General features: G+C 36.1%; 1 protein-coding gene across 6 annotated transcripts in view; it reads right to left on the bottom strand.

Annotated features, from left to right (window-relative positions):
* Nucleotides 1–243: 243 nt before the first annotated feature.
* The window catches only part of LARP4 (La ribonucleoprotein 4), a 71,763-nt gene continuing 46,086 nt past the window's right edge, over nucleotides 244–25,920 (bottom strand). For 4 of the 6 annotated variants that reach the window (XM_006052619.4, XM_025284149.3, XM_006052620.4 and 1 more), the window contains 8 exons: nucleotides 18,443–18,655; nucleotides 18,125–18,264; nucleotides 13,331–13,540; nucleotides 12,644–12,692; nucleotides 9,351–9,512; nucleotides 6,034–6,158; nucleotides 5,748–5,916; nucleotides 244–4,675 (listed from right to left, as the gene is read on the bottom strand). In XM_006052619.4, coding sequence (XP_006052681.2) covers nucleotides 4,337–4,675; nucleotides 5,748–5,916; nucleotides 6,034–6,158; nucleotides 9,351–9,512; nucleotides 12,644–12,692; nucleotides 13,331–13,540; nucleotides 18,125–18,264; nucleotides 18,443–18,655 — 1,407 coding nt within the window. In that variant the 3' untranslated portion in view covers nucleotides 244–4,336. Of the gene's footprint in view, nucleotides 4,676–5,747; nucleotides 5,917–6,033; nucleotides 6,159–9,350; nucleotides 9,513–12,643; nucleotides 12,693–13,326; nucleotides 13,541–18,124; nucleotides 18,265–18,442; nucleotides 18,656–25,920 lie in introns of those variants that run through there. The other 2 variants (XM_025284148.3, XM_006052622.4) reach the window with 2 other exon arrangements.

Below are 25,920 nucleotides of genomic sequence, written 5' to 3'. Positions count from 1 at the left end.
ATAACTGCTTCTGACACTAAAAGAATAAAACCCCAGAATCACAGAGCTGAATCTTCTAGCTTTTTACTCTCTCACTTTGCAGAAGTATCACACAATCCACTTCACGCCCCACCCCCCCACACACAAAGAAACCAACAGCTGAAATCAGAACAGAACTACAGAGTGGGCAACATGAAAAATAATCAGCAAGTAAATACAAGCAGTCATTAGATATAAGCCACCTGGAGAAAAGGAAACCAGTCCTGCTTTTTAATAATTTTATTTTTTCTAATTTTGTGTTATTTTAATTTCCGATAGCACCTTGGCAATGTTGAAAACAAAAATACAAATACAAGGATGTACTCATTTTAACATAATATGCATGAGCATGTGCACATGTCAGGGGGTGCTGGGGGGCAGTTTGGACAACAAGAACAAACCTAAGCAATGAACAAGAGAAGCCAGATAACTGGTTCTGACTCCCAAGCCCAAACATTTACGAGATGTCACTCAAAGGACACCTGAATCAAGCAAAAACCAAAAAAACAAAACCCAATAATGATGCAGATTGTTTCTTATACTAATCAGTATTTTGTGCTGCATAACTGAAAGTAAAACCATTTTATACACAGCCTTATTGATATCTCACTTGTACTTTTAGAAACCGTCTACTCAACAATTTGCAGCTTTTAAAAATAAAATTGAAACTATTTAACAATCAGGTGGCTTTTAAAAGAAAATACACTCAACTTGAAAACAAATTCTCTTTTAACTTCTTAAAATGTTCTCATTTAATGAGGACTGAAATGTCTATATTTCTTCTTGAAATCTCAGACTAGTTAAATTAGCATACACCAAAAAGCCCTAGGTTAAATTAATGGCCACCAAATTGTAAAGAAATGTAAAAAGTTATGAAAGAACGCCATAAATTGTAGTTAAGAATTTATAAAAATCCCTCAAAAGGAACATACTTTCGCATTTTACCTTTTCTGTAAAAACAAAAACAGTACTTTAAAAATATGGTTAATATATATGGCCAATATATATATCAGAAACTTAAGCCCAGTACTGTTTAACGATGTCAAAGTAAAAAACCAGTGGACATTTAAGCCAAAAGATTACATATTAATGTCACATCTAATAAAACTTTAGAACGTGTTCAGTGACTTTTAAATACTATTTTCTGCTCCAGCAGATGCTAATACTCTCATGAAGCCTTCTCCAAAGCCATCCTGGTTATTTAAAAAAGAAAAAGGAATGTAAAACAATATTCAAGCTACCTTAATTTTTAGGAACCCAAAATAAATAAATCTGCATGTCATTTGATCACATGCAAATTGAACACATATGATAACAATAAAATCATATCACTGAAAGATCATATCTTCTTCTAAAATCCAGTTGAAAAAAATTTAGATGGATCATTCCTTTAAATGCCAGTGTATTTGCAAAAATGAAATTACTCAGATTAAAGACAGGCCTAGATAACATGAAAATCTTAATTATCTGGATAGAAAATGGAGGCAGATTTTGCCATCTCTATATAGCTTCTCTATGAAGTGCAAGGTGATGAACTTGTATAACTCTTCTCCTCATACCTTAAGAACTCTATATATAAGATCACTGTACCACACACTCAATTATCATTTGTATCTACTTTTACCCTTCAACAACCCAAGGAAGTATTAAGTCATAAGAATGAAGAGAAATTCTAGACATTTAAATTCTGCCTTCTAAAGAACCAAATAAATAGTTAAACTACAATGAACGCCCCAACCCTCATCAGTTTACAGAGTAACGCTGGACAAAAAAACCATCAGTTTCACACAACTCACAGGCATCATTTAGATACAGACCTTAATCTGATGTAATAAAATAAATGCTAAATACATACTGTGAATATATATTATATACACACACACACACACACACACACACACACACATTATTCTTCCCTATACATCCCATCAAAATGGAAACTATTAGCTGTAATGAGGCAAATTAAGTTAAAACACTGTATTTAATAAGAAATTTTTAAATGGTCATGTTTTAAAATTTCTACTTTCAATAACATTCTTGGAAAAAGCAAGAACACACTTGCTTTCTTAAAGAACTCTTTTGTCTTGTGTATCAATTAAAACATTTAGTTTTTAGAAGTCAGGTAGACTAACCATAAGACACACAAGGATACAAACAATAAAGGCCTATTTCTGTGACACATTGTAAAAAAAAAAAAGTTTCATCTAAGTGCAATAATTAAGTTTATAATCCTTACCAAGTGATTTTTATAAAATGTTTATTCTCTTAAATCCAATGCATTCACAGAGTGTTAACACTTTAAATGCTTATCATTCCACCAGCTGCAGCATTATCTAAGTAAACCAAAATAAGCACTTTTATCATAGATGTAGTCAATGATTATTAATACTTCTTTTTTCTTTAAAGGACCTAAACTTCCCCCAAATTTCAACACAGGTAGTTTTATTGTATGTTTCATTTAGTAGAAAATAGTGTGTAGAAATGAATAGCTTCGAACTGCTTAAATATATTATATCATGTTATCAATCCACCAAATCAAAAGCAATTGCCAAGCTGAACAATAAGTTACAAAGAAGTGATAATTCTGGATTGTACAGAAATGTGCAGTGTTTTCAAAGCTCTGAACAATTACCTATTAATACAAATCTCCAAAGCTTAACTTAGAGTTGGAAGATGAGTTTCACAGTAATGTAATTTTAACCTCCATTTACATTCATTTTAATATATTACTAAGATGTTTATTCTATGTCACAATGGTGCTTTCCAGTGTTCACAATTTACAGTTTCAGTTTGTACAAATGTAATTCACTAACATAAGGGACAGTTATTACTATCACAAACCATCCCTAAAGAGAAAACACAGAACTCTGAAAATGGTATGACTTAAAACAGATTAATGCAACATGGTTTTTGATTTTTCAGCCATTTTCTAAACACCAGCATGTAAACTTGCCTATTTCATATAAGAGTTACAACTGTATTCACTGAGAAATTATGTTAATTTTAGTTATCTTTCTAACTCATTAACTCAAAAATTTTGTAACTTGCTGGCTCTGTTTCTGTGAATTCCAAACTTTTTTTTTTTTTTTGAGAAAGAGAAAGAAAGGAGGTGATAAATAAATTGTAAACAGAAAAAAGTTGTCCCAAATTAAGCCTTTAAAAAGAAATTTCTTTTAATGTCTACACTATTTAACACTTTAAGAGTTGGCTACAACGTTTCATCTTTAACACTAACAAATAAATTATTGTAGGGTCAGCCTGCCCTACCATTCTGGGATCTAAGTTCTAAATACATGACCAGAAGAGTAAAATACTTCAATGTTCAAGTCAGAAATTTAGAACAGTTATGATTTGACTAGACTGATAAAGGCAGTTAGAAACATACAATTCTATAGTTGGTTGGTTATTTTTTGCTTTTGGGGGTGGGTAGTCAAAGAACTGAGAGTACAAATGAAGTTAACAAAAGAAAACTGTTTCCTATTTTAGGGGGCTGGGGAGAATCACAGGGCTGCTTAAACCTCTGAACTCCGTTTGACCCACCCACTCAGATCTACCACAAAATTGCAATTTTTTGAATAACCCCCATTCTTTCCTTGAATTTCAAACTGATTGGTAGTCATATCTCTAAGTACAATCAGAGTTTAACAGCTTGTTGAATGAAATATTAGTAAGGTTGAACAGACAGACTAAATTTCAAACTGGAAAAAAAATCTACTCAAGTATTACATTCAGTTTTCAAATCATTTACTAACATGACAACAGATTTGGCTTCAATCACACTTGCACACACTCACACCACAACAGGCACCCCAGCCACTGATCTGTTTTGCAACACAAGGCCATATAGGCAGAAATGGCATTCTCCAAGCCAAACTTTAAATAGATTAAAAAAATTAATTTCTAATTTTACAGAAATGCTTCTTCAAAAAATATTTTCTCTCAATCCCTCGTCTCCTACTGAAGGATGTGTAATATGTTTTTTTCCCAAGCTAAATCTGAACCCTCAAAATTGATTCCAGGCAGAAGTTCTCTGCAAATTAAAATCAAAAACAAAAATAGAAAAATTATATTTTTATATATGTATACATATATATATATATATTTATACTGATTGGAATCCTCCAGCATTTTAAAATCACTTTAGAGATGAATTTTGGGATTCTACTGCTCACAACTCCAAAATCCGTAATGATTTAAGGATGCACTTTCTCTTGCTTCTTTCCTGGCCACCCCCTCCCCTCCAAAACAGTTCAGTATAGCCACGGCTCAAGTTTAATGGGAAGAGAGAGAAGGTTTTGAATAGTTTTCACTTTGTTTTTTACTTTGGTGATCTGGGTGGCACATATTGCTCTTTGCCATTACGTCGAGTCACTCCCTGAGGTATAGACCTATGGCCAAACTGGCGTCTCTGTTCCCTGATTTTTCCAGCTGCTCCCCTGGGAATGGCATTGCCTCGGAAGCCAGAGTAATCCTTACTAGCCTTTGCTTCTGGCTTCTCGTGTTGTTTCTCAAATGACTTCTCAGGAGCTCCATTCTCTTCATTTTTGGTGGGAGATACTGCATTGGAGCGCAGCTCTCTCAGTGGCTGCGCAAGAGCTGGAGCTGGCTCTTTAGGGGGCTTCTGGCACACTTCAGCATAACTGAGCTTTCGAGGTTCCTTTGAAGTAGAGAAACAAAAACGTTTATGGTACATATACTCTAAGTGATAAAGTTCAAAAAGAATAGTGTCAACCACAAGAAATCAGTAAAGAAAGGGCAATAGGCAATCTCATACAAATTACTATTAAAGTGTATTGGTGTATTGGTACAATTAAAAACATTTTTTGAATATAATTAAAAAGTCCTAGCAATTTACGTATGATACCATAATTTCACTTGAAATATTTATGTGAAGGATGTACAAGTCAGCACTGTTTATAGTGATGCAAAAAACTGGAACCTAAGCGTCTAACAAGGAAAAACAGATTAAATTAATAATGATGATGATGATATACAATGGTTCCATTCTCTCTTCCCTGGCTAAGAATCCTGAGATAGACTGCAAAAATCTCAGCAGAGCATCTGGAAACCAATAATGATAAAGTCTTAACTACCTCATCTGAAAAGGAGAACAGGGATGCTGTGAGAATGGGCCAAATCATGCAAAAAGACTGTAGCTCTGATCCTAGCATAAAGAATGCATCCAAAAACTGGCAGCTGCTATTCTATTATTACTTTTGTTATTAAATGACAAAGTAAAATGTTCTTAACCTAGAAAAAAGAAAGAGCTGTACCAAAAATGGACAGTTGTATCAATAAATGAAAGACTTATGGCTAAATTCTGTGTGTTCTTATCCCCCCTCTGCATTTCTGTATTTTTCAAATTTATAAAAATGATTCTGGAAACAATAAAGATGGCAGTGGCCCCTCAAGGGTTTCATAGATTTGTTAAGCATTATACAGAAAGAATTTCAAGAGGCTCAAAGCCAAAAAAGACAGTTACCAAGAAAAGTAAGCTTCACTTAACCATAATGATTGGAAATAATGACAGTAATTTCTTCACTCCCTCAACAAGATTAAATTTTCCCTTTTCTTCAGACTGACTTTAAACTCTTTTTTGATGCAGGCAGCCAGCCCCAGTTTGAGCTATTTCCCAGTGACTCTGCTCTAGCAGAGTTCTATGAAAAATAAAATTTCTCATTATTTAACCTATTGTTTTATTCTCACATAAACTAAATTTATTAAGTTACCTGCAGGGCCACAGCTACAGCTGCACTTATGTTACTATTACATGGTGAAGCAGTATTTGTTCTCGATGGCTTTGCAGTACTCGGGGAAGAAACTGGTACTGTTGGCTGGCTGGGAACATCCTTCTGAACAGTGGAATCCTCTACTAGATCCTTTTCAGGTTGAGTTGTGCTACCGAAAAAAGAACTTGACATTAGGCTTAGAATATAGCACAAAGAAACAGCTGAGCAAATAACCAGATGCAAAAGTAATCTTAATGTGAAAGATCATCTACATTGAAACGTGTACCTTAATGCAGAAAGCTCAGCTGTACATGGGGGACTGGGGCTCATACTGAGTTGCTGGGCAGAGGTGCAATCTGTCTGTCCATCTTCTGCAGGCACTGGGCAGCTAACTCTGAACTCTTCATTATCCTTAAAGTGGAAACATATTTAAAAATTGAATTTATATAGATACTTCTCCAAAGACGATAAACATGGACAATAAGAACATGCATGAAAGGTTTGACATAATTATCCAATAGGGAAACGCAAATCAAAACTACAATGAGAAACCACTTCACACTCACCTAGGATAGCTATAATCAGTAAGACAGACAGTTAATAAATGTTAGTGGTGGTATGTAGATATTGGGATTCTCAAACATCGAGGACGGAAATGTAAAATATGCAGCCGCTCTGTTAAAACAGTCTGGCAACTTCTCAAAAAGTTACATATGGAGCTATCATACGACACAGCAATTCTATTCAGTTAAAAATCTAAGAGAAAACACATGTCTATATAAAAATTTTAATACAAATGTTCACAGTACCATTATTCATAATAGCCAAAAAGTGAACAAGCTAAATATTCAGCTGGTGAGTGGATGAACAAAACGTGGTATATATCTATCCAATGGAATATCACCGCACAGTGAAGGAATGAAGCACTGATACACACTAAAACAAAGAATGGTCCATGAGGACATTATGCTACGTGAAATAAGCCAGTCACAAAAAGACAAATATTGTTTGATTCCACATATATGAGGTGCCTAGAATAGTCAAATTCACAGACACAAAGCAGAATGCTGGTTGCCAGGGGCTAAAGGAAGAGCGGGATGTGAGCGACACATTTATCATGGTTAAGATAAATTTTACGTTACATGTATTTTACTACAAGTATAAAGAAAGAAAAACGAGAAAGACCCCTAAGAAATTAAAATCGACTGACAAAATTTTAATAAATTTTTAGGGGTATGGGATTAAAATTTTTAAAAATTTCACAATAGGTTTTAAAGGTAACATTCAGAAAAACATTGTAGAAAATACAGACAAGTAAAAGATGAAAATTAGAAAAGCCAAACAAGAAAATCAGAGATCTGACATACAAGGTCCAGTATCAAATTAAGTGTTTATCTCACATTTGTGGGTTAGAATTATAAGAAGTACACTTTATTGTTATTCTTTAAAAATGTATCTGTGTATCACTGGGATTAGATTTTCTGAGCAGAGTAGTCATGTAGCAGTTTCTGATGAGATGTCTCCAACACACCCCTGAAATGAGATATGTGCATGTCCAACTTTTTGTGATCTTGTGGACTGTAGCCCACCAGGCCCCTCTGTCCACGGGATTCTCCAGGCAAGAATACTGGAGCAGGTTGTCATTTCCTTCTCCAGGGGATCTTCCTGACCCAGGGATCAAACCCAAGCCTCCTGTGTCTCCTGCACTGGCAGGCAGGTTCTTTACCACTAGCACCACCAGACAACCAACAGCTCTATGTATGACACCTCACCAAATCTGAGAAGCCATCAACTGTAAAACATACCGATTAGTTTATATACTACTAAGAAAAAACATTGCCACTAAAACTACAATAGATTTTAATTTTAAGACAGCATAATTTTCAAAGGTAAAAATGTTTAAAAAAAAAATCTATCTTAGAATCAGTGAGTCAAAGTCAAAGTGTTAGTTGCTCAGTTGTGTTGGACTCTTTGCAACCCCATGGACTGCAGCCCACCAGGCTCCTCTGTCCACGGAATTCTCCAGGCAAGATATTGGAAGTGGGTTGCCATTTCCTTCTCCAGGGATTGAACCTGGGTCTCCTGCAATGCAGGCAGATTCTTTACCATTTAAACAACTACAAAATAACAGAATTACATAATTTAAAAAAAGACTGTAAAATACCTTAAAAATTCTGAGGGAAAGCAATTTCTAATAAAGAATTCTACAGTGAAAAGCTACTGGTCAAGCGTGAGAACCGAAAAACATTTTTAGAATGCAAGATCTCAAAACATTTATACTAAAAACCTCTTATAAAGGAAGCCTAGGAAGATCTGACTGACCATAAAATGGGCAAGTCAAGCAAGAGTAAGAAGAAGGATCTACCAAAGAGGATTCTTAGGATGCTGGTGAAGTCCCAGGAACACAGCTGTGCAGAGTATAAGAAAGGAAACATAATAACAGTACCCTATGAGGCTCAGTTCGGAGAGGGCAATGGCACCCCACTCCAGTACTCTTGCCTGGCAAATCCCATGGACAGAGGAGCCTGGTAGGCTGCAGCCCATGGGGTCGCTAAGAGTGAGACACGACTGAGCGGCTTCACTTTCACTTTTCACTTTCATGCATTGGAGAAGGAAATGGCAACCCACTCCAGTATTCTTGCCTGGAGGATCCCAGAGATGGCAGAGCCTGGTGGGCTGCCGTCTATGGGGTTGCACAGAGTCGGACACGACTGAAGCGACTTAGCATTAGCATGAGGCTCAGTTATGGGGGGAAAAAAAGATGCAATATTGAGATATGACTCATAAATGATGGCATGACCTACTTTAACTGGCAGTGTCTTTTTTTCTTAGTGATACCAAAATAACAGGGCATCCTTTAACTGATGGCATCATAGATATGATGAAATACAATATACTGGGAGGATAAAGTGCAGCGGTTTAAGAGAGTTAAACCCTTAGCTTCTAGAGTGTAAAGTTAATAGACAACATCTAAAAATGAATAGTCAAGAAGTAGTAGTATAAACATGTTCAATTAGAAATACAAGGATAAATATGAGGAGAAAAAGCTAGAGTTGAAAGTGGATTCAAGGGACACTTTTTCTTTATAAGCCCAGATATACTATGTACATATACTCTTAAAAATAAAATTGAGTTAGAAACAAAAGGTAGAAAATGAGAAAAATTTGTGGGGCATGAAGATTTAGCATATAGAGGGCTAAACTCAAAAATATTGTAGGATGGGTTATCCCAAGCTTTTGACTGCAACTCTCCATTTATTTGAAAGATTGAGTTTACCAAAGTAACTTAGAATTCACTGGCATTATCAGTTAATTGGAAACGACACAAGTTGAAACAACACTTTCCATCCAGCTTGCGTTAATTAGTTCTACCAAGCTGGGTTGACTGATAAAAGACATGCAAATACGAAGAAACATTTTATTGACCTTGTGTAGCTTTAACACAAATCTTTGCATAAGACTCGAATTATGCTAAAAACCTCATGAATTAAAAACTTTGGCAGAAGTAAGCACTGAGCAAATAAAATTCTAATTCTAATAATAACCCTGAAAACAAAGGCAAAAATTGGTCCCGTAAGATATAGATCGATGCTTTAGTGTTTACCTTTTCTTTGCAGACACCCTTAACAACATCAGACATCCTGCTCTCCAAAACAAGTTCACCTGGGGTTCTTGATGAACTTCCAGGTAAAGGAGGAAAATTTGAGGCTAGTAAGTCAAACTTTGGTGTGGGAACCTTTGCTTCAGCTGTTGAAGGATGGGGTCTCTAAAAGACACAAGTCAAAAAACAGGTTACATGTCCATTTCATTCCTTAACCCTGTACCACAGAAGCTGAAAGCTGTAGAAACAAACAAAATTGCACCCTAATGAACAGAACTCTTCCTCTATAAATTCTTGGATTCTCATCTCAGGTGAACTCTCAGTAATGTATCAGTCCAGTTTATCCTTAGTCAGCTTCTTCTCTTGGTTCTTTTGCAAACTTTGCCACTTACCTTAAACCTTCCAATCAATCTCCACTATTCTTTGCTTTCTAAATTTGCTATACCCTCTCCCGTAACAACAACAACAAACCCTACACTATCTAGATTTGCCAGCATCTTTTCTCCTTCCATAGTCTCAAGAGAAAACAATATCCTTCCTTAAGAATCTTATCTTGCTTTCATCTACCCCACTCTATAGTCTCAGACAAACCTCTCACATATTATATTTTCTCCTCTACTCCCTCACCTCTGTATTTACCACATCACTAAAACTGCTGTGACAAGTCACCAATACCTTACACAATACAAAATCTGAGGTTTCCCCCACTGACCTCACTAGAGCAAACATTCTTTCCTATGGGAGCTCATTCTTCCTTTAGCTTCTGATACTTTCTCTTCATTCTCAGGTCTGACAAGCATGTGCTCTTCTTTCCCTGTCAACTTCTTTGGAAAGTTTTTGATTTCTGTATGCTTTACTAACTGCCTTTACAAACTCTCCCTGTGTGATATCCATTATCCATGGCTTCAACTACTACCTACGCGCAAACAACTCTAAAAACAATAATTTTCACTTTTTGGAAAATTTTTGATTGCACAACTCTGAAAATTTACCAAAAATCACTAGGTTGTACACTTTTAAATACTTTCAGAGCAGATCTTTGCCCGAAACCAAGATATCCACTTGACTATTAGCCATCTCCACTTGGATTTCTCTTGGATACTTCAAACAAAATGAAATAATTCACTTTTCAACCCCAAAGCTACCATGATCCTCAAGGTTCCATTCTTGCTGTTTTAAAAATCAGTCTGCACAGAGTCCCCTGCATGATCTTATCCATTCTTATAACTGTAATTACTATAAGTCAGTCTATAAATTCTAAATTTCACCTCTAGCTAAGATCTCCTCACTGCATGATGGCATCCCCACCCTGTCTTTTCTACAAAAAAGCATGTTTGCCTACTTTCCTTTCAATCCTCGACCCAGATGTTTTCAACACATCAAACAGACCTCAAACCTAACTCTCTTCTCAATTGTTCAGGGCCACTTGAAGATTCACATGGCCTGCTATAATGATATCTTTAAAAACTTGCCTTACAATCTCAAGGCTGTCCATGGTATAGAAAGCTGTAAATGCAAACCACCACACTTTTTAAAGGGTTCACAGCTTGCCCCAAGAACTATTCTTTGTGTTAAAATGCAATTATTTTTCTTTCAAAGTTGGTTGCTCTTTACTGCTTAAACATGTGGTATCTGTATATTTTTAGGTATATTATACAAACACTATATAGTACACTATTAGATATGTATATTAATTTGCTACTTATGCATGTAAAGCATTATATTCCACACATATATAAATGTAAATTCTAGTGTCTTCTTGAAACCTCCATGCTCTCCTACACTATTTTTTTTTTGGTGTGTGTTTTTTTTTTAATTAATTTATTTATTTTTTGGAGACTAATTACTTTACAAAATTGTAGTGGTTTTGCCATACATTGACATGAATCCACCACGGGTGTACATGTGTTCCCCATCCTGAACCCCCCTCCCACCTCCCATCCCTCTGGGTCATCCCAGTGCACCAGCCCCGAGCATCCGGTATCAAGCATCGAATCTGGACTGGCGATACGTTTCACATTCTCCCAAACCATCCCACCCTCGCCCTCTCCCACAGAGTCTAAAAGACTGTTCTATACATCTGTGTCTCTTTTGCTGTCTCGCATACAGGGCTATCGTTACCATCTTTCTAAATTCCATATATGTGCATTAGTATACTGTATTGGTACTTTTCTTTCTGGCTGACTTCACTCTGTATAATAGGCTCCAGTTTCATCCACCTCATTAGAACTGATTCAAATGTATTCTTTTTAATGGCTGAATAATATTCCATTGTGTATATGTACCACAGCTTTCTTATCTATTTGTCTGCTGATGGACATCTAGGTTGCTTCCATGTCCTGGCTATTATAAACAGTGCTGCAATGAACATTGGGGTACACATGTCTCTTTCAATTCTGATTTCCTCGGTGTGTATGCCCAGCTTCCTACACTATTTTTATTCCTCAACTCCTTTTGACCAGTTAGGAGATGGCAAACGTTCACCATGAACAAACCTCAAAAAATAAAAATATGAATAATTTGAAGCTAGCTAAGTGAGGATTCAAAAACCTGCCTAGAACTATAAAAAAATTTTTTTTAAAAATCTTAAGTGGGAAATATAAAAATCAGCAATAGGTAGAGAATTGCCCCTAAGTAACAATTAATAAAGTGTAATAATTTCCAATACCATCCAACAGAGCTTTAAAAGTGAACCACATACTATATTAGATTTGCAAAAAATCATATTCTTTGTAAGGCTATGGACAAATAGGAACTTTCTTCACTGAGTGAAAATTGACACAAACCCTACAGAACGCCATCACACAGGAACTTACTGCACTGTGACTCAGAAATCTTACCTCCAGGGACTCTCCTTCAGATACTATTGCATAGACAGGAAGTGATGGTTATACAAGGTTATCACTGCACCATTTGTAACAGCATTGTAAGATTAAAACATTGAAATTCCTTAAATCTCCATTAATAAAGCAATAATTAAACTTTACATGGAATATTTTCATGGATTTTATTTTAAACCATGTAAATAGGTTAGGCAAACAATTTTTTTTAAAAAAAGTGAGCAATACAGGTCAAATCTCTAACTTCATGTGTGCTTTACGGATGATCAGTGGTGGTGATGGTGGATATTTCAGGGTCAAAAACAGGCTGTTATTATCTTTGCTGAATATTATAACCAATAAAACAAAATCGAGGAAAGATATACCAGAAGTCAATGACATACTAAAGCACACAAGAAAAACAAAGAAACAAACAAATCCTGAACACATGTAAGTTAAAAAAAAAAAAAAACTTACTGGGATCCTTTCATCTTCCCGACGTCTTCGACCTCTGAAGAGAGTTCTCCTTTTAACAATGATAAAAGGGGGTGAAGGGTGAGGGAGGAAGGAGAACTCAGTAAGTTTCTTTAAATGTGTATGTTCTATCAAAGATGGGTGAATTTCTGTTTTAAGTATCTATACTTCCTAAATCTCCTTTTATTATTAAAAGATATATATTCTTCTGAAGGGATCCTGAGCTGATCTACAGAAAACGTCACCTATCACCACCACCACCACTAAGTAAACTGGTCCTATTTTTATTAGCAGTGCTCCCTCCACATCAGAAGCATATTAGGGTTCAGTTTTTTTGTTTAGGAAGGGTAGACAAGGTTATATAACCCAATTCCCACAGTTCACATGTTGCCAGAAATTAAAACTATGGTGGCATAAGATCTTTCTAAGGTAATCTTTCCTTAGTGAACTGTAAGGAACTTCAGAATAACTTTTATAAACCTCTGACTCAGTTATATTCTTTATAGGGATTCTAAATTTCTTAATTATGAAAAACTAGTAACCCATATTACGTGAACAAAAAAATTTTTAGCATAACTACATATGAAAAATTAAATAAAAAATCACTAGATAATGGACTTCTAACATTCATATTATGATTAAAGAGTTTTCATACACACTCTTTCCATATTTATTACCATATTTCCTTACCTGCCCCTGCCATAGTCCCCATTCTGTTCCATCTGCAAAGTGGGAGTTTCTTTTGGAAGGTAGCTTTGTTCCTGATGCCCTGTTACTGCAGGATTATGTCGTTCAGTTGCAAAGTTCCTTGAACCAGATCTGGTCAATGGTCCATCCCCCAACGACACAGAGCCCTCTGTTGAATGTTCTGAACCACCTGACCTAAAATGAGGCTTCACACTGTAAGAAACATAAGGCCATATACACGAAAGAATAAATTAAGACAGAAAAATCCTTCCTCTTAATGGTAGAAATTCTTAATAGGCCAAGTTAAAAACTGCCTTCTGCTGTATTCTGATTTTCCATAAACTAGGTTGGACACAGAAGCATTATGTTGTAAAAATGTAAACCCTTTAATGTCTCAGATGTGTTATTATTAAAAGGCAAAGAATTTTTTCATTAAAAAAGCTGTATGGAGCTATCTGGGAATGATCCAAAGTTCTTCAAGATTAAGCTACTTCCACCTCAAAATTAAGGCTATAACTAGGATTTCAGGTACCTTCTTTAGCACAAGATACAATTTTGACATATCTAAATCAGCCAGACTAGAAGTTTATTGAATCCATGCCATACATTCTCAATGGGGCAATAAAACCCCCAAAGGGAGTAAGAATTGGAATAAATCGACATACAATAATCTCTAGCATTAAATTATCATATGAGGGAATTGGGGGAAAAGTCTAAAAAGGCTTTTTAGGGGACTGAAAATTAAAAAAAAAAAAAAAAAAAAAAAAACCAGCAAGAAATAGTGAAATATATTAAAATTAAAGCTTCTTACTAAGCACCCCTCGCCAAATGCAAACAGTTGTTCAAAAATCCAACAAAACTGTGGGACCAAATGACTAGGAAAATATAATGCAACTAATAGCCTGGCACGACTTCATGAATTAAGGTAAGAAATCTGATGAGAAACAAAAAGCCAAACCAGAACCAAACAAAACACAAAAACCACCTACGTCTAACAAAAGTAGCTTTTACCTTGGATGAAAGATGTAAGTACTCAACTCTCTAACAACTGATAAGCAGATGAAACTAGGGTACAATAAATGAAAGAGGATGCAGTTTAATTAATAGTGAAAACATTTAGGACTTCCTGGGTGGTCCAGTGGTTAAGAATTTGCCTCCCAGGAGATTCAAGGGTGTGTGTGTGTGTGTGTGTGTGTGTGTGTGTGTGTGTTTCATGTTGATATATGGCAGAAACCATCACAATATTGTAAAGTAATTATCGTCCAATTAAAAATAAAATTAGAAAAAAAAATCCACCTTCCAATGTAGGGGACAGGGGTTCGAGCCCTGGTTGGGGAACTAAGATGCTATAAGCTATGGGGCAACTAAGCCTGTAAGCCATTGCAACTATTCAGCCCACGTGCTCCAGAGCCTTCAGGCCACATGTGCCACAACTAGAGAAAGCTTGGGGCCGCAAGACCCAGTACAGTCAAAATTAAAATAAATGAATAAAGTTTATTTTTTAAAAACTGAGAATATTTCAAGTAAGCTCAAGTAACTGAGGATCTTGGCTCTACAGGAGATTAAAAAAGGAAGTACTAGATTTTCATTTAGCCCCTTCCCTACAGTTTATACACTCCATTTTTTTAGTCTATTTTCATAGTTATTCAGCTAACCCTACTAACTCTTTAGAGAATATAACAAATGAAGGTACTACTACTAAAACAAACATAAATATCAGGCTACAAATTTTAGCTAAGTCTCATATATGATACTTTTCCAGAAAATTACTTACATGATACAAAAGAGATTCTGAATAGCAATGAAATTCAGTGTCAACTAACACAAACTAATTTTCAAAACATTTATATTATCCATCAGATCTGAAAATGACCTCAGGAGGTACATATACTATTTATGTATCTGTTCAGAAACTATCACCAAAATCTTCTCACTGCATCAATACACACAATAAGACAAGTTACTAAGTTTAAAAAGCCCCCAGATCTCATAATCTTTCCCTTCACAGACAGGGACTTACAATCAAAGTCCAGGGAAAGGAAAAAAGGATGATGAAAGAAATGTGATAAAAGACGAGAAGGAACGTGACAGAAAGATAAAATACTAAAGGAAGAAAATTGCCCACATTTCTGAAAGTTAGTCCTATGATCATCACTGGGCTGTTACAAGGTTAGTAATATAAACTGCTCCTTGACCCATGACTTAAATATATAAAAATAAAGGCTTGGCAGTGGTCACTTCTTAGAAGTAAGATGGAAATCAAGATTTGGGTTCGTAGTCAACAGGCTCTAGTTCATCTGCAACATCTACATTTTTATAAGGAAATATCTGTGTATTATTTCTGTGACTAAAAATTAGTAACTATCTACACTGGTCAAATATATGGATAAAACTATACACAAATAGATCTGAGTAACAAGGAAAATCACACTAAATCTATATCTCCAAAACCACAGATACATCTCCTTGTAAGCAAGAATGACTTGACTGTCATTCTTGGCTTTCTTATTGCAATTTTACCTCTTTTGCCAAGAAAGCAAAGCAGATAAAAACATCAAGTGACAATAAAGGAATACCATAAACCCACATAACGTATTTTTAAGGTAAACATCTGCAAACACTAATACTTTTTGTTGTTACTGAAAACTGTTTTTAGTCTATCATATCATATAACCAAGATGTCTATTTCACTTAACTGCTTAAAGCAAAATTCACCCCTTCAAAGAAAAATGAAATCAACAGATACATATTTCTACAAAGTTACTATTTCTAATCATAAGAAATCTGTATCTCCTCACAAGGGAAGTATAAACTGTCATTTGTATTAATGGAACTATTTTCAAGAAAACAAAAAAAACTTTACTAGCTGTAGTAGAAGAAAAAGAAATATACTAATCTCAGGTTTGCTAATTAATAAAAAGCCATGTAACCCTAGTAAGATAACCATCCTCCTCAACTTTCAGTTTCTTCATCTGTAAAATGAATATACTATGACAAAGGTCTTTCCAGACTTAAACATCACTGTCTCTATGTGCATATGGTAATTACAAATTTTTTTTTTTTTAACAGGATGGAGGTTAGAGGACAGTGTGTGTTTTAAGGCTCATTGAACTTCTACATGTATGTCCTAGCAATTACCTGAATTTTGTTCTTATTACTGTATCAAACTAACGGTCATTTATAACAGCACAAATAATCTTTTGTTTATAAAGAATCCTTCATTCTTACGATATGAAGAGTTCTCATTTGAAACTTCATAAAACAATTATGAATGTGTATATATAGTAACAATTTCCAAACACTTAAAAGTGACCTTCAGGGAATTCTCTGGTGGTCCAGTGGTTAGGACTTGGCACTGTCAGTGCTATGGGCCCAAGTTCAATACCTGATTGGGGAACTAAGATTCTACAAACTTCCTGGTGCGAACAACAACAAAGATGTTCAAATGTTTAAACCAAGTGTGTCAGTTAAAAGTGAGTACAAAATCTGTGACTATTAGAGAGTGGTACATATGAATGCTTCTAGAATCTACTGAGAAGAGTGTTTTTTTTTTAAATACTGGAAGGCTTGTTTCTTCAGTGAAGCATGTTTCAGAAAAACCTTATAAAAAAGAATTAAGTTCCTAAAAGCTATTTTGGAAAAACATACCCCACATGTGGTCTCCTTGCCAAAAAGAATCAAATAAGAGAATTCTCATTCTGGCAAGAAAAAAAAATTACTGAACAGAAATAATTAAAAACAAAAACAACATAGGAGGCTCACAAAATAGGGCAGAGAAATAGTAGATGTGAACTTCTAAATAAATCTAAACAACTAAATAAATCTGAGCCCCTTCTCCTTTGGTTACTTACACTCCGGCAAAAGTCATATTATATACCAAATTACTGAGATTACCAGTTGATAATCTCAACTGAGATTCTGGAGTTCTTAATAATTTATTCAGAATACTATGGTTTAAGTGTAGGCTTTGGAATCAAACTGCCTGGACTCAAACCTTGGCTCTGCAAGCTACTGGCTACATGCTTTTGGACATGATATGTAACATTTTTATTTCTCAAATTTCTTAAATAGACGCAATACTGTATTTACAGGGTTATGAAAATTAACAGTGATATAACAAATCAAGGCCTTAAAACAGAACTTTAGACATGACTCAGTAAAGAACGGGCTTCCATGGTGGCTCAGACAGTAAAGAATCCACCCACAATGTAGAAGACCTGGGTTCGATCCTTAGGTCAGGAAGATCCCCTGGAGGAGGGCATGGCAACCCACTCCAGTATTCTTGCCTGGAGAATCCCATGGACAGAGGAGCCTGATGGGCTACAGTCCTTGGGGTCGCAAGGAGTCGGACATGACTGAGTGACTCAGCACAGCATAGTTTGTGGAAACCAAGTCAATCCTTAAAAACGATAAATAACTCACTCTCCCAGTATTTATTACTCAAATCAGTTAACATTTCTACCATCAAAAAACTTATTCTACAAAATGTTATTTAACACATTAAATGGTACCTAGAAACCAGATTTTATATTGTTACCACAAAATTTTTTCTGTTTTCGTTATTATTAAAAAAAAAAAAGTCAATATATACTGGTGTATAATCTCAGTCCCAAATCCTTTTTATCAACTCTGAGGTAAAAGTGTGTTTATTAATTGTTAACATACTTTTTTTGGGGGGATGGGGTGGGGTGGGACCTTTTTATTGTGTTAGAAAATAAGCATTGCTAGTAACATACTGACTGTAAGAACTACCGGGAATTGTATACAATAAATTCCAGCTATCATATTATACCTTACCGATTTTTTTGGAATGGTCGACCCATATTTACAGCAGCGGCGGCGGCAGCGGCGGCGGCGGCGGCGGCAGCGGCAGCATTTGTTTTATAAGATCCTGGTGAATTAAAGCCATTCACAAAACTACCATTGGGAAAGGGAGCCTAAAAGAAAATTTTAATGTTTAAATTGATTTGGGGTATTAAATATACTTATCACCATTTAAAGCCTATAAAGTAACCACCATCAACACAAAACAAAATAAAACAAGAACTCTAACTCTGATTTCTTCAAACTTCAGCTTCAATGAAAAACCATATATTCTCTAAGGATCTTACTTACCAGTGGTGTTTCAAAGTAAGGTGCAGGATTTGGAGACCAAGACTGAGGCACAATACTATAGACAGAGTACTGTTGGTGAGGATTATATACAGGCTGCATGAAGACCGGTGAGGCATACTGTGCTTGAGTTTGAATGGGCTGACTATACATACTAGAATCCATTAATCGATAACCATTCTTAGCAAAAAATGTATTGATGGCTTTTATCCTTGCCTACAAGCAAGAAGAACACAAAGAATATATAATCACAAAGGATTAAGTGTATACTTTCACAAATATATTTAATTTAAATTTTAAACACATTTTACTTTTAAAAACTTTTACACAGAAAATACAATTAATACAATAAACAAAGTAAAATCATAAAAGTCAAAATATTAAAACTAACTGCAACTTATCAAAACAAGGGGAAAAAAGGCAAGTGGCTCTTATGTGAAAAGATGCTAGACCTTGCTCACAGAGAAATGCAATTAGAATGGAATTAATATTTCTCACTTATAAAATTGGCAAAAGCCTAAAAATCTAACAACATACTCTACTGAAAAAGCTGTGACAAACACATACTCTGATACACTGATGATGGGCGTTCAAAACAGTACAACCCTTAAAAAGGGAAAAAAATAAAAGTAACCTGGTGACTCCAGAGCCTTTTGACAGAAAACGTATAGGAGCCTGAAACATCTTGTTCCATTAGAAAGCAAGGAACATTGAAAACTACCCTAACAAAAGGACTCAAAGAGGCCACACTTCATCAGTAAGGACAATAAACACACCAAATATGTTTAAATATTCAAAAATCAAAAATAGCTGAACAGTCGTTTTTGAAGGTCATTTTGAAGGGGATTCCCTGGTGGTGCAGACAGTAAAGAATCTGCCTGCAATGCAGGAGACTCGGGTTCAATTCCTGGGTTGGGAAGATTCTCTGGAGAAGGAAATGGCAACCCACTCTAGTATTCTTGCCTGGGAAATCCCATGGACAGAGGAGCCTGGTAGGCTACAGTCCATGGGGTTGCAAAAGAGTTTGACAGGACTTAGTGACTAAATAACAAGGAAACCAATACATTATTTTGAAAACTGGTAATAAAAGCTAGAACCAGGCATTTATCATATATATAACCTATACCTAAGGCTAATGAATATGAGAGAAAGTATTTTGACTAACAAATGGAAAAAATATAGAACAGAAATAGCAACAGATAGCAACCCTTAATGAATGTATCCAGTCAATGATCAGCAACAGCTAGTACAGGAGACACACACATGGACACTATGTGTTTTTGTTCTCTCTGCTGCTCCAAGATCAAGTCCAATCCTGATTAAGCCTCTAGATCTAGCTACCAATTTGCAGGAAATAGAGAGGACAAAGACTGTGTTAAAACTATGCTTAAGAATATAACTAGCCAACTAAAAAATGGGCTGAGAACTTGAATATACACTTCTTTAAAGATATACAAATGGACAATAAGCACATAAAAAGACGCTCAATATCACTAATTCCTGAAGGAACATAAACTGAAACCACAAAGCAATCCCACGTCACATCCACTAAGATGGCCACTAACAAGAAACAGAAAACAGTGAGGTGCTGGAGAGGATATGGAGAAACTGGAACCCTGTGCACTGCTGGCAGGAGTATAAAATGGTACAGCTACTGTGCAAAATAGCATGGAAGGCCCTCAAAAAGTTGAAAGTAGAATTACCATATGATCCAGCAATTCCACTTTTGGGTATATATACAAAAGAGCTCAAAGCAGAGTCTTGAAGAGGTATTTGTACACCCATGATTCATAACAGCATTATTCACACGAGCTAAAATATGGAAGCAAACCCAAGTGTCTATCAACAGATGAATGGATAAGCAAATTCTGTTATATAAATACACTGGAATAGGTATCAACCTTAGAAAGGAGGAAATTTTTCAATATGCTACATGGATGGACCTTGAAGACACAATATTAAGTGAAATAAGCCAATCACAAGGAGACAAACACTGTATGATTTATTTATATGAGGTAAGTAATCAGAGATAATATAGGCTTAGGTGGTTGTCAGGGGCTGGAGGAGGGGAAAACGGGGAGTTATTAACAGGCACAAAGTTTCAGTTTTACAAGAAGAAAAGAGTTATGAGAATGGATGGTGGTGATGGCTGTACAACAAAGACAATGTTTACTATTACTGAACTATTAAAAGAAATTAAAATAAGATGGTAAATTTATATGTATTTTAACACTATATGTATATACACACACACAGCTAACTTCCCTGGTTGTACAGTGGTAAAGAATCTGCCTCCCAAAGCAGAGTACACAGGTTGGATCCCTGGTCTGGGAAGATTCCACATGCCATGGAACAATTAAAAGCCTGTGCGCCACAATTACTGAGCCTGCATGCAGTCAGCTACTGAAGCCTGTGGGCCTTGAGCCTGTGCTCCACAATGAGAGAAGCCACAGCAATCAGAAGCTCCACAGCACAATGAGGAGCAGCCCCCGCTCACTGCCGCTAGAGAAAGCCCACTTGCAGCAACAAAGACCCAGTGTAACCAAAAATAATAGATCAATTTCAAAAACAGAAAGTTTGAGTGTATATATATACACACACACACACATAATAAATTTTAATTTATATTATTATGGACACTGCCTGCAGCTTGTGGGATATTAGTTCCCCAACCAGGGATTGAACCCGTGCCCTCTGCAATGGAAGCATGAAGTTCCAACCACTAAAACGACAAGGCATTCCCTACCTAGAGGCTTTTTTGGTCATGCTGTGTGGCATGTGGGATCTTAGTTCCCCAACCAGGGATCAAACCTGTGCCCTCCAGTGGAAGCATAAAGTCTTAACCACTGGACCACCAGGAAGTCCCATCACCAAATTTTTCAAAGGTAGAAAACAGATTTAAAAGGACAGTCCACTAAAAATGATGTAAGCAAGGAACAAAGATGTCTAAGAACAAGTAACTAGATAATCAAGTTGCAGTACAGGCATACTATACTTTTACTGCACTTTGCTTTATTGTGCTTCCCAAATATTATGGTTTTGTTTTTGTTTTGTACTATTTTTGCAAAATAAGGGTTTGTGTCAGGCTTGCATTGAACAAGTCAATTGGTACAATTTTTCCATCAGCATTTGCTCACATTGTTAAGAGCTGATTCATAATATTAGCTTCAAGTGTAAAAAATAAAGGTCCAATTTAAAAAATATATATTTTTGGTTGCATTGGGTCTTCATTGCTGCAAGTGGGCTTTCTCTAATTGTGGTGAGCGTCTCTGCATGACACTATGGTAATTCTTGCAATATTTCTCATTTTGTCATTATTGTTAAACTTGTTATGGTGATCTGTGATCTTTGATGTTACTATTGTAATTGTTTTGGGATACCACAAACCACGCTAATATAAGGTGACAAACTTAATAAATGTGTGTGTTCTGGCTGCTCTACCAATGGATAGTTTTCCTGTTCTCAGTCTCTCCCTGGATCACCATATTCCCTGAGATACAACAATATTGAAACTAGGTCAGTTAATAATCCTAAAATAGCCTCTAAATATTCAAGTGAAAGGAAGAGTCACAGCTCTCTTATTTTAAATAAAAAACTAGAAATGGTTTTTAAATTATTTATTTGGTTGTTCCTGGTCTTACTTGTGGTATGCAAACTCTTGGTTGTGGCATGTGGAATCTCGTTTCCTGATCAGGGATAGAACCTGGGCCCCGGCACTGGGAGCATGAAGTCTTAGCCACTGGACCTCCAGGGAAGTCCCTAAAAACAAGTTTAGTGAGGAAGGCATGTTGAAAGCCAAGAAAGGCCAAAAGCTAGGCCTCTTGTGCCAAACAATTAAGTCAAGTTGTGCATGCAAAGAAAGTTCTTTAAAGAAATGAGAACTACTCCAGTGAACACACAAATGATAAGAAAGCCAAACAGCCTTATTGCTGATGTGGAAAAGTTTCAGTGATCTGGATAGATGATCAAACCAGTCCCAACATTCCCTCAAGCAAAAGCCAAATGCAGAGCAAGACCCTAATTCTCTTCAATTCTGTGAAAGCTAAGAGAGATGTGGAAGCTACAGAAGAAAAGTCTGAAGACAGCAGAGACTGGTTCATGAGGTTAATGAAAGAAGCTATCTCTATAATCATCAAAGTACGAGGTACAGGATCAAGAGCTGATGTAGAAGCCACACCAAGTTATCCAGAATATCTAGCTAAAATAAGTAATAAAAACTGTCAAATACCTTAGGACTTTCATAGCTAGAGAAGTTAAGTCGATGCCTGGCTTCAAGATTTCAAAACTTAGAAGGACAGGCTGACTCTCTTGGTAGGGGCTAGTGCAGTCAGTGACTAAACTTGAAGCCAATGCACATTAACCATTCCCAAAATCCTTTGACCCTTCAGAATTATGCTAGACCCACTATGGCAAAGAAGAACTAAAGAGCCTCTTGATGAGAGTGAAAACGTTGGCTTAAAACTCAACATTCAGAAAACTAAGATCACGGCATCTCGTCCCATCACTTCATGGCAAATAGATGGGCAACCAATGGAAACAGCAACAGACTTTATTATTTGGGGCTCCAAAATCACTGCAGATGGTGACTGCAGCCATGATGCTTGCTGCTCCTTGGAAGAAAAGCTATGACCAACCTAGACAGCATATTTAAAAATAGAGACACATTTAAAAGCAGAGCTTGGGATTAACGTATACACATTTACACATATATACTAGGCCCGTCTAGTCAAAGCTATGGTTTTTCCAGTAGTCATGTATGGATGTGAGAATTGGGACTATAAAGAAAGCTGAGCACCAAAGAATTGATGCTTTTGAACTGTGGTGTTGGGGAAGACTCTTAAGAGTTCCTTGGACAGCAGGGAGATCCAACCAGTTCATCCTAAAGGACATCAGTCCTGAATACTCAATTGGAAGGACTGATGCTGAAGCTGAAACTCCAATACTATGGCCACCTGATGCAAAGAAACGATTCATTTGAAAAGATCCTGATGCTGGGAAAGATTGAAGGCGGGAAGAGAAGAGGACGACAGAGAATGAGATGGTTGGATGGCATCACTGACGTGATGGACGTAAGTTTGAGGAGGCTCCAGGAGCTGGTGATGGACAGGGAAGCCTGGTGTGCTGCAGTCCATCAGGTCACAGAGAGGTGGACACTACTGAGTGACTGAACCAAACTATACCTATGTTCTTATCAATGAAACAACAAAGCTTAGAAGACAGCACAACTGTTAACAACATGGTTTACTAAATATTTTAGGCTTACTGCTGAGATCTACTGCTCAGTAAAAAAGATTCCTTACAAAATATTACTACTCACTGACAAGGCACCTGGTCAGTCAAGAGCTCTAAGGAAGATATATGATGGTGTTTATGTTGTTTTCATCATGCCTGCTAACACAACATCCATTCTGTAGCCCAAGGATCAAGGAGAAATTTTGGCTTTCAAGACTTAATTATATGTTTTTACTATACATTTCATAAGGCTATTAAGTAGTTGCCAGAGATAATGATTTCTTTGATGGAGACAGGCAAAATCAATTAAAAATCTTCTGGAAAGGATTCACCATTCTAGATACCATTAAGATTATTCATCGAAAGAAGGCAAAATACCAACATGAACAGGAGTTTAGAATAAGTTAATTCCAACTTTCATGGATAACTGAGCAGTTCAAGACTCAAGTTTACTGGAAGAAGTTAACTGTGGATGTGGTAGAAATAGCAAGAGAACTAGAATTAGAAATAGAGCTGAAGATGGAACTGGATTGCTCCAATTTCATGATAAAATTTGAACAAATAAGGAGTTGCTTCTTATGGATGAAGAAAGTGGTTTCTTGAGATGGAATCTACTTCTGATGAAGATGGTGGAAGACTGTTGAAATGATAAGAATGGATTTAAATATTATATAAACTTAGTTGTTAAAGTGGTAGCAAAGCTTGAGAAGACTGACTCCAATTTTTAAAGTTCTAGAGACTTCCCCTATTGGTCCAGTGGTTAAGAATCCACCTGCCAGTTGCCGAGGACACAAGTTCAGTCTTCGGTCTGGTAAGATTCCACGTGCTGCAGGGCAACTAAGCCCATGTGCAACAACCACTGAGCCTGTGCTCTACAGCCTGCGTGCCACAACTGCTGAAGCCCCCACATGCTAGATTCTGTGTTCTGAACAAGAGAAGCCACTGTAATGAGAAGACCAAGTATTGCAACTAGAGAGTCGCCCCCGTTCACAACAGTGAAAGCCTACATGCAGCAACTAAGACCCAGTGCAGCCAAAAATAAAAATAATAAAAATTTTAAAAAATAAATAGAAAGAAAAGGCTAAATTATAAAAACCCTGGTTAGAAAACATAGGGTTAACATTTCATGATCTTGGATTGGTGATGATTTTTGATGTATGGCACCAAAAGCACATACAACAATAAAACTAATTGAACTTCATAAAAATTAAAAACTTTTGTGCCTCAAAGGATACTTCAAGAGAATCAAAAGGTAAACTACAAAATGGGAAAAAATACTTGCAGATCATATATCTGACAAGAGGTTAATATTCAGAATATATAAAGATCTGGTACAAATCAACAAAAAAAACAAATAACCCAATATAAAACATGGTCAGGGACCTCCCTGGTGGTCTACTGGTTAAGAATCTGCCTCCCAATGCAGGAGATGCAGGTTCCATCCCTGACTGGAAAACTAAGATCCTACATGCTGCCAGGCAACCAAACCTGCACACCACAACTACTGAGCCCTCACACCACAACCAGAGAGAAGTCCGCATACTGCAACAAAGATCTCACGTGCGCAATAAGACCCAATACAGTCATACATTTAAAAATATTTTTAAAAAATAAAAAATGGTCAAATGACCTGAATACACATTTCTTCAAAAATGATATAAAAATGTCAAAAAGTCCATGAAAAGATGCCCAATATCTTGTGTCACTAGGAAAATGAAACCCAAAACCATAATAAGATTCCACTTTTACCCATTGGTTTTATCAAAAAAAGCAAAAATAAGTGTTGGCAAGGATGTAGAAAAATTTGAATCCTCCTCTATAGCTGGTGGGACTGTAAAAGGATACGGTTTCTTTGGAAAACACTTATGCACTCCTAAATATGTTAAACATATAATTATCATGTTACCCAATAATTGCCAGTACATATGGGAACTCAAACAGATAGTTGTGCAGCACTGTTTACAATAATCCAAAGAGGGAGGCAACCCAAGCATCTTTCAATAGATAATGGATACAAGAAATGTGGTATTTATACAGTGGAATATCATTCATCAAATAAAAAGTACTGAAGTTCTATCCCTCTGGCTGATTCATGTTGCTGTATGGCAGAAACCAACACAATACTGTAAAGCAATTACCCTTCAATTAAAAATAAATTTTTTGGAAAAAAAATCTTAAAAAAAGAGAAATGGATTATAAAACATGAAAAAAAGTTCTGATATATGCTCCATATAGATGAAGCTTGAAAA

This window comes from Bubalus bubalis, chromosome 4 (genome assembly GCF_019923935.1).
Source record: "Bubalus bubalis isolate 160015118507 breed Murrah chromosome 4, NDDB_SH_1, whole genome shotgun sequence".
In the NCBI taxonomy this organism is placed as follows: Eukaryota; Metazoa; Chordata; class Mammalia; order Artiodactyla; family Bovidae; genus Bubalus; species Bubalus bubalis.
Note: the sequence above shows the minus strand (reverse complement) of the source record. Positions and strands in the feature narration are given on the sequence as shown.